Source organism: Onychostoma macrolepis, chromosome 18, assembly GCF_012432095.1.
Source record: "Onychostoma macrolepis isolate SWU-2019 chromosome 18, ASM1243209v1, whole genome shotgun sequence".
Taxonomy (NCBI): Eukaryota; Metazoa; Chordata; class Actinopteri; order Cypriniformes; family Cyprinidae; genus Onychostoma; species Onychostoma macrolepis.
In genome coordinates, this window is record NC_081172.1 from 33937472 (window position 1) to 33951091 (window position 13620).

Genomic DNA, 13620 nt, shown 5'->3' on the forward strand with positions numbered 1-13620 from the left:
CTCACTCAATCACAAATACATCATTAATATATCGAGATGAGTTTGTGTTTTTCCATTATTGGAAGTGAGAACCATAACAGGATAATAGGTTCTGTGAGAAGAATTGTAATGCATAAAGGCTAGAATACACTACACAACATTTGCCCAGATTTTTGCACTGATTTACAGACTGGAGGAGTCGATGCTAGAAGCTAAAAGTCAAACCCAGTCTGCAGATTTGAGTTGACAAATTTCATAGAAAATTGCATAGAGTATGATGGTTAGTCACAGACTCAGATTCTTTGAGTTTAGACTCTGGTTCCATCCGGTTGTAAATCAATTATGTTTGATATTTTGAGCTGATTTTAGAAGACATATTGTTTTAATTTGTTACACGTATCCTTGCAATAAAGCACATGTTTCTGTGTGAGTCTGGTATTGTATGATGCTCAGTTTCCTCTGTAACTGTTTACAAAGTCAGCAAGTGTATGATGCCCAGTGTTTTAAAACGGTCACGTTGTGTATTTCAGTCATAAGATGACAATCAAATGTGCATTTGATTTCAAAGCCTGATGTCGTATAAATACCTCAAACATGTGCAAGCAAGTGACACGATGCTATTGTTCTAATCAGTGTCTAACAGAGCATGTATGTGTTTTTGTCATTGCTATCATTTTTACACTTGTCATTTTTCAAACCCACAGGGAAGAAGGAAGAGGTGTGGGTGATTGATGACCTGATCATAGATGGCAACACCATCAATAGCTTGCCGGTTATATTAGACAGTTTTGAGGGAGGTCCTCGGGAGGGGAATTGGCTGTTTTATCCTGGAGGAAACACTGGATTCTACTGCCCCTATCAGAGGGCAGGACTGTGAGTATCTGCATAGTGTTCAGCTCACATCAGCACGCCATGTACACCGATGTTCAAGGATATAACACATAGTCAGCTCATGCCTCTGGACTGAAGCAGTATCAGCCCAGCTTCTGTCATTCAAACTCAACAGGATTCTGCATGTTAAGCCACTGAGCACCTGATGTTTTGATCTCAGTGTTGAGAGAGAGCGATGGCATCATCTTAGTCTCACTGTATTTGCAGGGAAGAGGACTCAGCCATGGTGTTCATGTCCAGTGATCTGGGTGAGCACTCCATCACCACCAGAGACATTGATGTCAACGAGAACACCGTCATCCAGTTCGAGGTAGGGCTTTGCGTGATAGATGTTGGCATCTTCATAACTGGAAGTTGTGGTAAGGAACGTCATTAGCTACTGTGTGATTCCTGTTCTAGATTAATGTGGGCTGCACAACGGAAAGCTCTTCCTTGAACCCTGTGCGTCTGGAGTTTTCTCGAGATTTTGGAGCCACGTGGCATCTGCTGGTTCCTCTGTGTGCCGGAGGGCCCAGACTCAGCTCTCTCTGCTCGACTGAGCTCCACCCGGCCAGCGTCTACTATCCCGGCACCACGCAGGGCTGGAGAAGAGAAATGATTCAGTTCGGCAAGCTGCGGTTGTGCGGGTCAGCGAGAGGCGCTTGCTTGTGTGTTTTTGCGCTTCATTGTTGTGTGTTGGGTGTGTGACGGTGTTTCTGTGCTCCGCAGCTCAGTGAGGTTCCGCTGGTATCAGGGGTTTTATTCAGGCGGCGTGGCTCCGGCCACATGGGCCCTGGACAGTGTTTACATCGGCCCTCAGTGCCAGAGCATGTGTAACGGCCACGGTGTGTGTGTGAGCGGCACTCACTGCAGCTGCGATCCGGGCTTCTCTGGTCCTGACTGCTCCGTTCCAGATGTGCCAAACCCAGATTTCCTGAAGGAGGATTTTGAAGGTACAGAAGCAAACAGATGTTTTACACTATGTTGTTATATGACATGATATTTCATTTTTGTGGCTGCAAAAAGTATTTGGACTCTTAAGTCACACTGAAAATGTCTGCTCTAGTAAAAAAGTAATATATTTAAAATACATTTCATAGTAAGTACAGTTCAAATCTACTAATATATCTACTGACATGTTGCTTAAGACTTACTGATATAAAAATTATAATTAAACTTTATTTGGAGTACTACTTGTGCACAATGCACATTTCTTAATATTAAGCCTAAAATGTGTTTTAATGTCACTATTGGTGAGGATTGTATGGTCTTTGAGCAATATGTCTTTAAATGCAAGATATTAAAAGTTTACCTGAAGTATGCTTGCAATAGTTCCACTATAGCACAATCAAATATACTTAGGTATATCTTTAGTTGGACTTCAGCACTACTTCAGCACAATTACAGTGCATTAAGTACAAAATTAGTAGTTCCAATTTAGCATACTTTAAAGTATACCAGTTTAGTATACTAAAAGTAAATTGCAGGGTTTTATTACAGTTTTCAGCTGCTTACACACAAAATCTTTACTTGTCACACAGTTTCTGAAAGCTGTCACTCAAACAGCAGAAGCACACACCAAATCTGCAAAATCATACACTAATTCTCAGCTTTTGATTTCATAAAACACTTTTGTGTAAAACATAACACACAATTCTCTATGTAACATAAAAATCTAACAGGAATTATTATGGCAAAGGTGTTTGCAAATGTTTGCTTTTGAGATGTGTTTATGATATTTTGAATGCAGTGCTTCATTTAGCAAGAGATGCGAGGCATTTTGCATTTTGTGTGCAATTCTTGGATTTGTGAGTGAAGTTTTGAAAAAAAGAGGCAACTGTGAGTACATAAATATGTAAATGTATTTATAGTATACTTAGCATGCAATAAATGTATTTCAAATACATTTTAGCATATTTATTTTTCATTAGGGTGATAGCCATTGTATGAGATACAAAATATTAAAGCAAGTGTAATTTATCCTAAAGAAAAATAACACAAGCAGACCTTTGTTTGGTTTGAAATAACAGTGATGAAATCAGAATCCTCAGGAGGTCAAACTACCAATGAGCTGCTTATACTGGGATAGCTTCTTCCAGCCAAAGATGAAGTTGGCTTCTATGTTAACAATGATTTGGGATTAATATAAAGTAATTTACTGGAAAATGATGTGAGTGGTGCTTACTGGTGCTCAGTGGTTTTGCACCTTAGGATGCTCTTGGCCCTTCAGCAGACATGTGTGGTGTTTAGTCACTTTAACATTGTGTCTTAAACAGTGAAAATGAATAACAGCTGGCTCTTCCAAGATTTTTATCATAAGAAACTACTTTGACCCAAGAAGCAACAAGACATTTAGTTAATGTCTTGTTAAGCCACTTAGTTAATGTCTAGTTAAGCTTTCCTGTAGCTCAAATAGTAGAGCATAGCGCTAGCAACGTCAAGATCATGGGTTCGATTCCCAAGGAAAGCAAGAGCTGATAAAATGTAGAAGCTGTAACTTGAATGCAATGTAAGTCGCTTTGGATAAAAGCGTCTGCTAAATGCGTAAATGTAATGTTTTCTCTTTCTGCAGCGTTCGGGTGCGTAGCCCTGCTCTCATGAAAGCTTGTTGGTGCAATATACTTTCTACTGCTTATTTATTTATCTGTTTTTGCTGCTATGTCGAGCTGCTTGTTGTGTGTTACTCTTTATTCTGTGTTTTGTATTCTGCTTATTGTGTGTTACTTTTACCATAAAGGTGTTGCACTGACTTTCGTTGTACAGCTGTGTAGTGACGTGAAAGGCATTCTGATTCTGATAACTGTACAGTAAACAGGTGATTGACTAGAGCAGATTCATTGGGATTTGTCTGTGTATAAAAAATTTCCATTTTATTGATTGCCACATAGGTGGGGTTTTGGAGTCTGAACATTTCAAGTTGATGAGTGGAGGAAAGCCTTCCAGAAAGTGCGGCATCACCACCAGCGGGAACCACCTGTTCTTCAGTGAGGACGGTTTGCGAATGCTGGAGACATTAGATCTGGACCTGTCTAATGCTAGGTATTCCACAAACACACCAGATGGTTCACCGTGAAAAATGTCCTTCACAACATTAGTAATGTTGGAGACGTGTGTGTCCCGATCAGGTTTATCCAGTTCTTCCTGAGGCTGGGCTGCGGTAAAGCGGCTCCTGACCCGCGCTCCCAGCCGGTGCTTCTGCAGTTCTCTGTGGATGGAGGACTGAACTGGGCTCTTCTGCAGGAGTTCCTCTACAGCAACAGCAGTAACCAGGCGCACCTGGTGGCCCTGGAGATCCCTCTCCGAGCGCGAACCTCAGCCACACGCCTGCGCTGGTGGCAGCCGTCTGAGAACGGACACTTCCACAGCCCCTGGGTTATTGATAAAGTAAAGAGCTGCTACGCCAAGACACGCGTGACATCACTGCAATACACTCATTAACACTGTAATAAATATTTAGTCATAAACATTTTAAAAACCGTGCCTTGCAAAAGTAATTCAAAACCATTAAACAATTTTCCCATTTTACTCCATTATTAAAGCTGTTATATAAGCTGATATTTTAACTCCACTGAAACTCACAGCTATTTGATTATATTTTATTTTGATATTTTACTTTAGACATTCTACTAACTAGAAGTAACTTTTCAACTATGTCAACTAACTCTCATTAGAGTATAAGTAGACTGTTGGGTTAGGGTTAGTAGAATAAGTTGACATGTTCTTGCAAAGTTATTTATAGGTAGCAGAATGTCTAAAGTGGACCATCAAAATGAAGTGTTAAGAGTTATTTTTATTCTGAAACTGTTTTATATCACAAAATGATAATCTAGCAGTGACGATTGGGTACGGTAAGCACATACTAGCTTCATATATCATACAGTTGCCATTTTAATAGATTTCATCAGTAGATTTGATCCAGGTTGTTCAGGTTAGCCGCATGAATGCCACAGGCTTTGGACTGGGCCACACTGGGACATGTTTGAGTCAGTCCAGTCTTCATTTGTCCATTTGTGTTTAGGATCAATGTCCCACTGAAAGTTTCAGGACTGTTTCTGCTGGAACAGATTATCTTGCAGTATCTTTTGCACGTCTCACTAACCCTGGTATTAAGATGAGTTCTTAGTGGTCCAATCACTAGTGGTCAGTCAAGATGCTTTACATTTCCACCTGATGTTAACATGCATTTCAAACATGCATTCTACCCGGTCAGTTACAGTTTCAGCCATTTCAAATAAAAACATTATAACTAAAGATTTTAAATCCAGTAAAATTTCTCAAAAGCATCCTCAGCTAAGTTGATTGTAGAGACCACTGGTGTCAACGGTTCTACGACCTACTTAGGCTTACAATGCTTTTGGGGAACACAGGCCAGGTGTCTGAATGGTTTTGCAAGGCACTGTTTATACAGCCAGTGAACATGTACATTTTGGCTGTTGTGCTGGTTTTGGATCTGTATGTAGAGTGGATATGTGATCTCTGTGATCGGTGTGTGTGTGCAGTTGGTAGTGGGCGGCAGTGCCAGCGGTTGGGGGCCGCTGGAGGATGACTTCTCCTCCACAAATGGACGCTCTTGGCTGCTGCACCCCGGTGGCACGCGGATGCCGGTGTGCGGCTCTGACGGTGAAGCTTTCGCCTTCATCGAGAAGTCAAACACGCGCTATGGCATCACCACCGACATCAGTCTGGGCCCAGATGCCTTTATCCAGTTTGATTTCTCTGCCTCCTGCTCCGTCACCTCCTCCTGCTACAGTACGTCCCCTGATATGAGCGTGCGCTTCTGTCTTTGTCATGAATAGAAGGGTTTTCCTCTGACCGCTGTTCGTGTGTCCGCAGCGGTGGAGCTGGAGTACTCTTTGGATCTGGGTCTCACGTGGCTGCCGCTGGTCAGGGATTGTTTACCCACAAGTCCAGATTGTTCTTCATACACACTGCAGAGATTACTGGTGTCAGATACTTACAACAAGTGGGGCAGAGTTACATTACCCATACCACACTATGCCAGGTAAGCACCCACCCACACTATTTTCCTGTTTAACACTGTAAAGCTGCTTTGACACAATCTGTATTGTATAATGTATGACACCAGCATGTAAATCAAGTAAGGAATAATTGACAACAAGGCATAAAAGAGGTGGTAATGCTGTTACACCTCAGGTGTGCATTATTTTGTAATAATTCAAAGGACTGGAGTCAATTATTCCACTTATACCACTGTTACAACCCCTCAAGACATTTTTCAGATAGTACTCATTTCTTACGCATCTCATCCCAAGCCTCCATTTCTAAATTCAGTGCGTCATTGTAGAGTTAGTAACATCTCTCTATGGTGTTCAGCAGCAGTGTCTCTACTAATAGTGAAGTCAAGTCAAGTCACCTTTATTTATATAGCGCTTTTAACAATACAGATTGTGTCAAAGCACTTAACAGTATCAAATTGGAGGATAGAGTGTGAGTAATGTATAATGATAAGATTAAACACTCAATTTTCTAAATTTTCAGTTAAAGGCATTAATAGCGAAACTGTAAGTTCATCTGCTTCAAGAACAACAACGTTGCCACCTCCATACTGTGCAATGTCACTTAACTTTTCAGTTGCGAACTATACTACTGAAAAATTCATTTGCAGGGTAGTGCTGACAACAAGGTGTGTGTGCTTGCAGAGAGAGAGCAGATAAAGAAAGTGTGCTTCGCATAGATAATAAAAGGTCATTTACTTGGGAAAACATGGAAATTGTCATTTTTAATTAGGGCTGCATGATAAATTGAAATGAAATCGCAATCATGATTAGGCAAAAGCTGCGATAGTCATGCGTATCTTTCAGTGAAGCACGGTTCTGTGATCAGCAGTAAATCTCCATCTGAAGGCCAGAGAAACTCTAAATACGCCCCGCAGAAGAAACCCAGGAAATTCCTATAGCGCTAGCTGAATAAACAGAAGATTTAACTGCTTTCATTGATTCAACGTGACTACTAAACACACGACTACGACAATATATGGTTTATCTGAGTTCTTCTTCTTATAATTTTCCTTATAATAAAGCATATAATAATGCAATGCTTTATCACTGCTGAGATTATGATGAAATATGTTGCGTGCCTTATTCTGTGTAAGAAGCCATATCATCTCACATTTATTTCAAACACTCGACTGACGTTATGAAGTGAGTTTGGAGTAAAAACATGTTATTAAATGTGATATTTTCACATGCTTTCAGATGGAGCAGCATTTACTACACAGAGCCGTAGTTCACTGAGAAGCTACTGTCATTATCACAGAACGATTTCTTAGATTTCATAATTGCGCGATTATATCATCTTTGATATCTTTTTTTTTTTCGCAGCTTGTCAGTGAACTCCGGCTCTGTGTAGTAAATGCTGCTCCATCTGAAAGCATGTGATGGAGATTTACTACTGATTACAGAACCGGCTTTACTAACAAGATGCGCATGAATATCGCATTCGATTAATCGTGCAGCCCTATTTCTAATACTTTTTTGGTCATATTTGTTTGCTTTGTTCAGTGTCTTTGGTTCTTTTTTGGTTGATTTGCTATGCTGTAAGGACCTTTGAAATAACTGAAATTATATGGCGAAGTGATTTGGAAGTGTAACAGACCAGGAACTACTTCATAGCTGCGTGGTTCCTGGAAAATAATTGCACACATTAGAATATTCATCAACCAATCAGAATCAAGCATTCAACAGCCCTTGGTATAACAATTTCTAAGAATCAAAAGGTATTTTGTTGTCTTTTGTGTCAAACACTCAGGTCCACGGCTACACGCTTCCGCTGGTTCCAGCCGGCGCCGTTTGATAAGCAGCAGACGTGGGCTCTGGATAACCTGTACATTGGTGACGGCTGTCCTGAGATGTGCTCCGGCCACGGCCGCTGCAGACAGAGCTCCTGTGTGTAAGTCACTCTCATGTTCACCACGTAATGCCTGCTGCAAGTCTTTCCTGTTCCTCACGGCTCTTGTCTTTCAGATGTGACCCTGAGTGGGGCGGCGAGTTCTGCGATGAGCCTCTGCTCTCTCTGCCCGCTCAGCTTAAGGACAGTTTTAGTCGAGCTCCGGCGCTCAATCACTGGCACCTGCTGACCGGCGGCAAGATCAGCAGCGTCTGTGGAGCCGTGGCCTCAGGATCAGCGCTGCACTTCAGCGGGGTAAAACCGTCCGTCCTTCAGTCTCTGTTTCAGTTTGAGGAGTTTCTCACATTCAGAGTGATTCACAGTCCTTAAATGACACTATTGCAGCATGAAATCATCATGAAGTCAGAAAAATATGGCAGTTTACTAACTATAGATAAAAACTAAAAACAAAATAACCAAATTCATAAGTATTCCAGCTCCCAGAGTTAATACTGAGGATGACCTTTGGCAAAGAGCTTATTTTTCTGAAGATTGTGTCCCAGGAGTCTTGTAGGATTGCAACTTGTTTTCCTCAAAGGCTTTTTTTTGTCGTTGGCCCATCTATTTTTCATTCTCCATTTATGAGTTTCCCATCCCTGCTGTCTTTCACCGTAGGGATGCTGTTCTCACCGCGATGTGAGCTTAAGAATGAGGCACAAAAGCTCAATTTTACTTTCATCAGACCATGAAATCTTCCTGCAGTTAGCTGCCTCTCAACTGCCTCTGAGCAAACTCCATCTCAAATATCATGAGTTTATTCAGCAAAACCTTTCCATGAAAATCATTTATTGAAGGAAATCTGTCTCTGTGTAGCTTTCTGTCCACCTACCTGTCTGTTGTAATAATGTTTCAGTATACATGGCAGTATTGCTACAGTGCTGTTTGCGTAAGCAATGATAGTTTTGAATGAATCGGAGAGTCATGTGTCATTGCTGTTGTTTGTCCAATGGTCAGAGCTGCTCTCGTCAGCTGGTGACGGTGGATCTGAATCTGACCAGTGCTGAATTCATCCAGTTCTACTTCATGTACGGCTGTATGATCGCACCCAGCAATCGAAATCAGGGCGTTCTGCTGGAGTTTAGTGTGAACGCGGGGATCAGCTGGAATCTGTTGACCGAGATCTTCTACGATCAGTACAGCAAGCCTGAGTGAGTCTCTCTGCTAGGACTGTCATCTTCTTGATTTGAACCATTCCAATAATGATTCTTACAATCGACCAGATCAACCTTGTGCTCCGTGCACATTATCCAGCTCTGCATGCGTACAGCGCATCTCTCTGCAGATGTCGAGTAACTGGACCCTGTTGAAAAAAACAGCATATGCTGGTTAGGTATGTTTTGAGCAGGAGCTAGTTGCTTAGGACCAGCTCAAACCAGCTGCCATGCTTCAAAACATACCTAACCAGCATATGCTGGGGAGTCCTCTCACTCAATTAAACATGTAACATAATAATGAGTCAACAGTGCAGTGTAGAACTGCTTGAAATACTTATGTACTTATACATACAATACTTACATGCACTGTTTCACACACTGTTTTTCAAAATAGTGTATAGTGCACAGTAATCAGCATGCTGCTGTTTTATTCTGAGCACACAGTAGCAGAAGGGAAGGGCAGAAGTTTTCTAGTGTTTTCCATGTTAGAACAGTCGAGATGGAAACTTTTTTAATGTAATGATTTAAAGGTCCTCTGGTTGGAGTGTTCAGCTGTAATGCATTCACACTGTAACTGGAAAGGTTTTCTCCTGTAGGTTTGTGAATGTTCTGCTGCCCCCTGCTGCGCGGGCGGTGGGTGTCCGGATCCGCTGGTGGCAGCCACAGCATGACGGGGCCGATCGGAGCGACTGGGCTCTGGATAATGTGCTGATCTCTGGCTCAGATGCTCACGCTCAGATCTCAGACACGTTTGGAGGAGCGGCGCTGCCCAGCCATGAGAGAGCGCCAGCCGACGGCACACACACACGACACAGCAGCTCATCCACCATCCATGAGGAGACCATCGGTACGAGATCACATCTACAGATACACACACGCGCACGCACTCACTTACTCACACACTCACTACAGCAGCTCAGTCTCCTTCCACGAGGAGATCATTGGTACGAGACATTTATACGCACACACACCTTATGAGGGATCAACAAAAGTATCCACTTTTACAGTGCCCTCCACTAATATTGGCACCCTTGGTAAATATGAGCAAAAGCGGCTGTGAAAATAAATCTGCATTGTTTATCCTTTTAATCTTTAATTAAAAAAATTCACAAAATTCTAACCTATCATTGAAGTAAAACAATTGAAAGTGGGGAGAAAATTTCATGATGAAATAAATGTTTTTCTCCAATGCATGTTGGCCACAATTATTGGCACCCCTAGAAATTCTTATGAGTAAAATATCACTAAAGTATATTCATTCATATTTACATTTTTTAGCACATCAGGGTGACTAGGAGCATGACATTGTCCAGCCATGACTTCTGTTCCACAGGATTATAATATAATCCAAGTGGATGCTGTATAATATGCTATATAAATGCCTCATTCATTCATTCATGAATATGAGGAACACAAAGGCCAAACTCCCTTAATCATCCATCATTATGCAAGAAACATCTCATGGATGCCCTGGGACGCATCCTCAGTGATGTACCCTGGGATCATTGGGTGTTTCGGGTCTCGCAACATCATACACCCTCGCCTAGGCGACCCAGCCGGGGTTGATCAAGCCCCGACTTGCGTCCCAGTAGCAGTCCACGGATCAGCCCTCTTAATCCAAAGCCACCTTGTGGCCTTCTCTGCTTCGCTTGCAGATTGAATTGCCCTCTTCTTAGCCACCCTGTAACGCCCAAACGACTGAGGACTTTGCAAAATGAACGTCCTGCAAAGCCTCTACAGCCGACTTCTATAGGCTCATAGAAGGTTCTCCAGCCTCTCTCCCTGCACTCCTCCACCAGTTCCTGGTACTTAACACGTTTCCTCTCATCTGCTTCCTCAATCCGCTCTTCCCAGGGAACCGTAAGTTCCAGCATGATCAGCTGTTTTGAAACCTCGGAGGTAACTATCATGTCTGGGCGGAGGCTTGTTGTTGCAATGTGCTGAGGAAACATCAGCTGTTTTCCCAGGTCGACCTGCAGCTGCCAGTCCGAGGCTTTGTGGAGGAGGCCTGTTGTTAATTGTGGGCACGCCCGGGGTTTCTCTCCAGCTTTGATGAAGGGGACTGCCTTTTTTGGAGCATGATGGTGCTTGCTAGTGCTGATGGCTGAGGCTAAGCTCTCCGCAATTGTCTTAAGCACCTGGTCATGGCGCCAACGGTAGCGACCATCAGCCAGAGCCTTTGGGCAGCTGCTGAGGAGATGTTCTAAAGAGCCTCTTCCAGAGCAAAGAAGGCAGGAAGGTGTCTCGCTCTTCAAGGAGTAAAACCAAAGAATATAGTTCTGATGTGCAGAACAAGATTGATCAGCTTCACAAAATAGAAAGTGGCTGTAAGAAAAGAGCTAAAGCATTGAAAATCCCCATTTCCACCATCAGGGCAATAATTAAGAGGTTACAATCAACTAAAGATGTTACAAATATGCCTGGAAGAGGACGTGTGTCTATATCATCCTAATGCATGCTGAGAAGGAGAGTTTGAGTGGCTAAAGACTCTCCGAGGATCACAGCTGGAGAATTGTAGAGATTAGTTGAGTAATACTGTCACATGGAATTGATGTCAGTGGCGTTGAAATTTTGCAGCAGAGCTATGATATCTCAGATCATTATCTAGTCACCTGTATATTCCATATAGCTAAAGCTGTAAAGCCAACTCCTTGTTACAAATATGGTAGAACCATTACCTCTACCACAAAAGACTGCTTTATAAATAATCTTCCTGACTTATCTCAGTTCCTCAGCATATCCAACAGCTCAGAACAACTTAATGATGTAACTGAAACTATGGACTCCCTCTTTTCTAGCACTTTAGATACGGTTGCTTCTTTACACTTATGGAAGATTAAGGATAAGAGTCGAACACCGTGGTATAATGAGCACACTCGCGCCCTAAAGACAGCAGCCCGGAAAATGGAGCGCAGCTGGAGGAAAACAAAAATAGAGGTATTTCGTTTAGCTTTGCGGGAAAGTACCCTATCCTACAGAAAAGCATTAAAAACTGCTAGATCTGATTATTTTTCATCTCTTCTAGAAGAAAACAAACATAACCCCCGGTATTTATTCAATACAGTGACTAAATTAATGAAAAATAAAGCATCAACAGGTGTTGGCATTTCCCAACAGCACCGCAGTAATGACTTTATGAACTACTTCACTTCCGAGATCGATACTATCAGAGATAAAATTGTAACCATGCAGCCGTCAGCTACAGTATCGCATCAGATAGCGCACTATAGATCCCCTGAGGAACAATTCCACTCATTCTCTACTGTGGGAGAGGAAGAATTGTATAAACTTGTTAAATCATCTAAACCAAAAACATGTATGTTAGACACTATTCCATCTAAACTACTAAAAGAGCTGCTTCCAGAAGTCATAGATCCTCTTTTGGCTATTATTAATTCATCATTGTCATTAGGATATGTCCCCAAAACCTTCAAATTGGCTGTTATTAAGCCTCTCATTAAAAAAACACAACTTGACCCCAAAGATCTAGTTAATTACAGACCGATCTCAAATCTCCCTTTTCTGTCAAAGATACTAGAAAAGGTAATATCCTCAAAATTATATTCCTTCTTAGAGAAAAATGATATCTGTGAGGAATTCCAGTCAGGATTTAGATCGTATCATTGTACTGAGACTGCTCTCATTAGAGTTACAAATGACCTGCTTCTATCATCTGATCGTGGTTGTATCTCTTTATTAGTTCTACTGGATCTTAGCACTGCATTCAACAAAATCGACCAAAACATTCTTTTGAATAGACTAGAAAATTATGTTGGCATTAGTGGAAGTGCCTTAGAATGGTTCAAATCGTACTTATCTGACCGCCATCAGTTCGTAGCAGTGAATGAAGAGGTATCATATCGATCACAAGTGCAGTATGGAGTACCTCAAGGCTCAGTACTACGGCCGTTACTTTTCACGCTTTACATGTTACCCTTGGGAGATATTATCAGGAGACATGGTGTTAGTTTTCACTGTTATGCTGATGATACTCAACTCTATATTTATTCTTGGCCCAACGAAATATACCAATTCGCAAAACTATTTGTTTATACTAAATATTTATTCGCGGCCCGGTGAAACACACCAAATTGAGAAACTAACAGAATGCATAGTCGATGTAAAAAACTGGATGACGAGTAATTTCTTACTGCTAAATTCTGAAAAAACAGAGGTGTTAATTATCGGAAATAAAAACCCCACATGTAATAACCTAGAACATTATCTAACACTTGATGGCTGCTCTGTCAATTCTTCTTCATCAGTCAGGAACCTAGGTGTGCTGTTTGATAGCAATCTTTCATTTGAAAGCCATGTTTCTAGCATCTGTAAAACTGTGTTTTTCCATCTCAAAAACATATCTGAATTGCGATCTATGCTTTCAATGTCAAATGCAGAAATACTAATTCATGCGTTTATGACCTCAAGGTTAGATTATTGTAATGCTTTATTGGGTGGTTGTTCTGCATGCTTGGTCAACAAACTACAGTTGGTCCAAAATGCAGCAGCTAGAGTCCTTACTAGAACCAGGAAGTATGACCATATTAGCCCGGTTCTGTCAACACTGCACTGGCTCCCTATCAAACATCGGATAGATTTTAAAATCTTGTTAATTACTTATAAAGCCCTGAATGGTTTAGCTCCTCAGTACTTGAGCGAGCTCTTATCACACTATAGTCCTCCACGTCCAATGCGTTCTCAAAACTCTGGC

The 13620-nt window shown here is 41.7% G+C and overlaps 1 protein-coding gene across 11 annotated transcripts in view; it reads left to right on the top strand.

Annotated features, from left to right (window-relative positions):
- Positions 1 to 13620, top strand: part of reln (reelin) — a 139977-nt gene that overhangs the window by 105036 nt on the left and 21321 nt on the right. For all 11 annotated transcript variants that reach the window (XM_058751184.1, XM_058751182.1, XM_058751176.1 and 8 more), the window contains exons 39-50: positions 684 to 852; positions 1078 to 1180; positions 1270 to 1496; positions 1579 to 1802; positions 3738 to 3888; positions 3975 to 4233; positions 5349 to 5598; positions 5683 to 5851; positions 7618 to 7758; positions 7833 to 8010; positions 8710 to 8903; positions 9506 to 9756. In XM_058751184.1, coding sequence (XP_058607167.1) covers positions 684 to 852; positions 1078 to 1180; positions 1270 to 1496; positions 1579 to 1802; positions 3738 to 3888; positions 3975 to 4233; positions 5349 to 5598; positions 5683 to 5851; positions 7618 to 7758; positions 7833 to 8010; positions 8710 to 8903; positions 9506 to 9756 — 2316 coding nt within the window. The remainder of the gene's footprint in view (positions 1 to 683; positions 853 to 1077; positions 1181 to 1269; positions 1497 to 1578; positions 1803 to 3737; positions 3889 to 3974; positions 4234 to 5348; positions 5599 to 5682; positions 5852 to 7617; positions 7759 to 7832; positions 8011 to 8709; positions 8904 to 9505; positions 9757 to 13620) is intronic.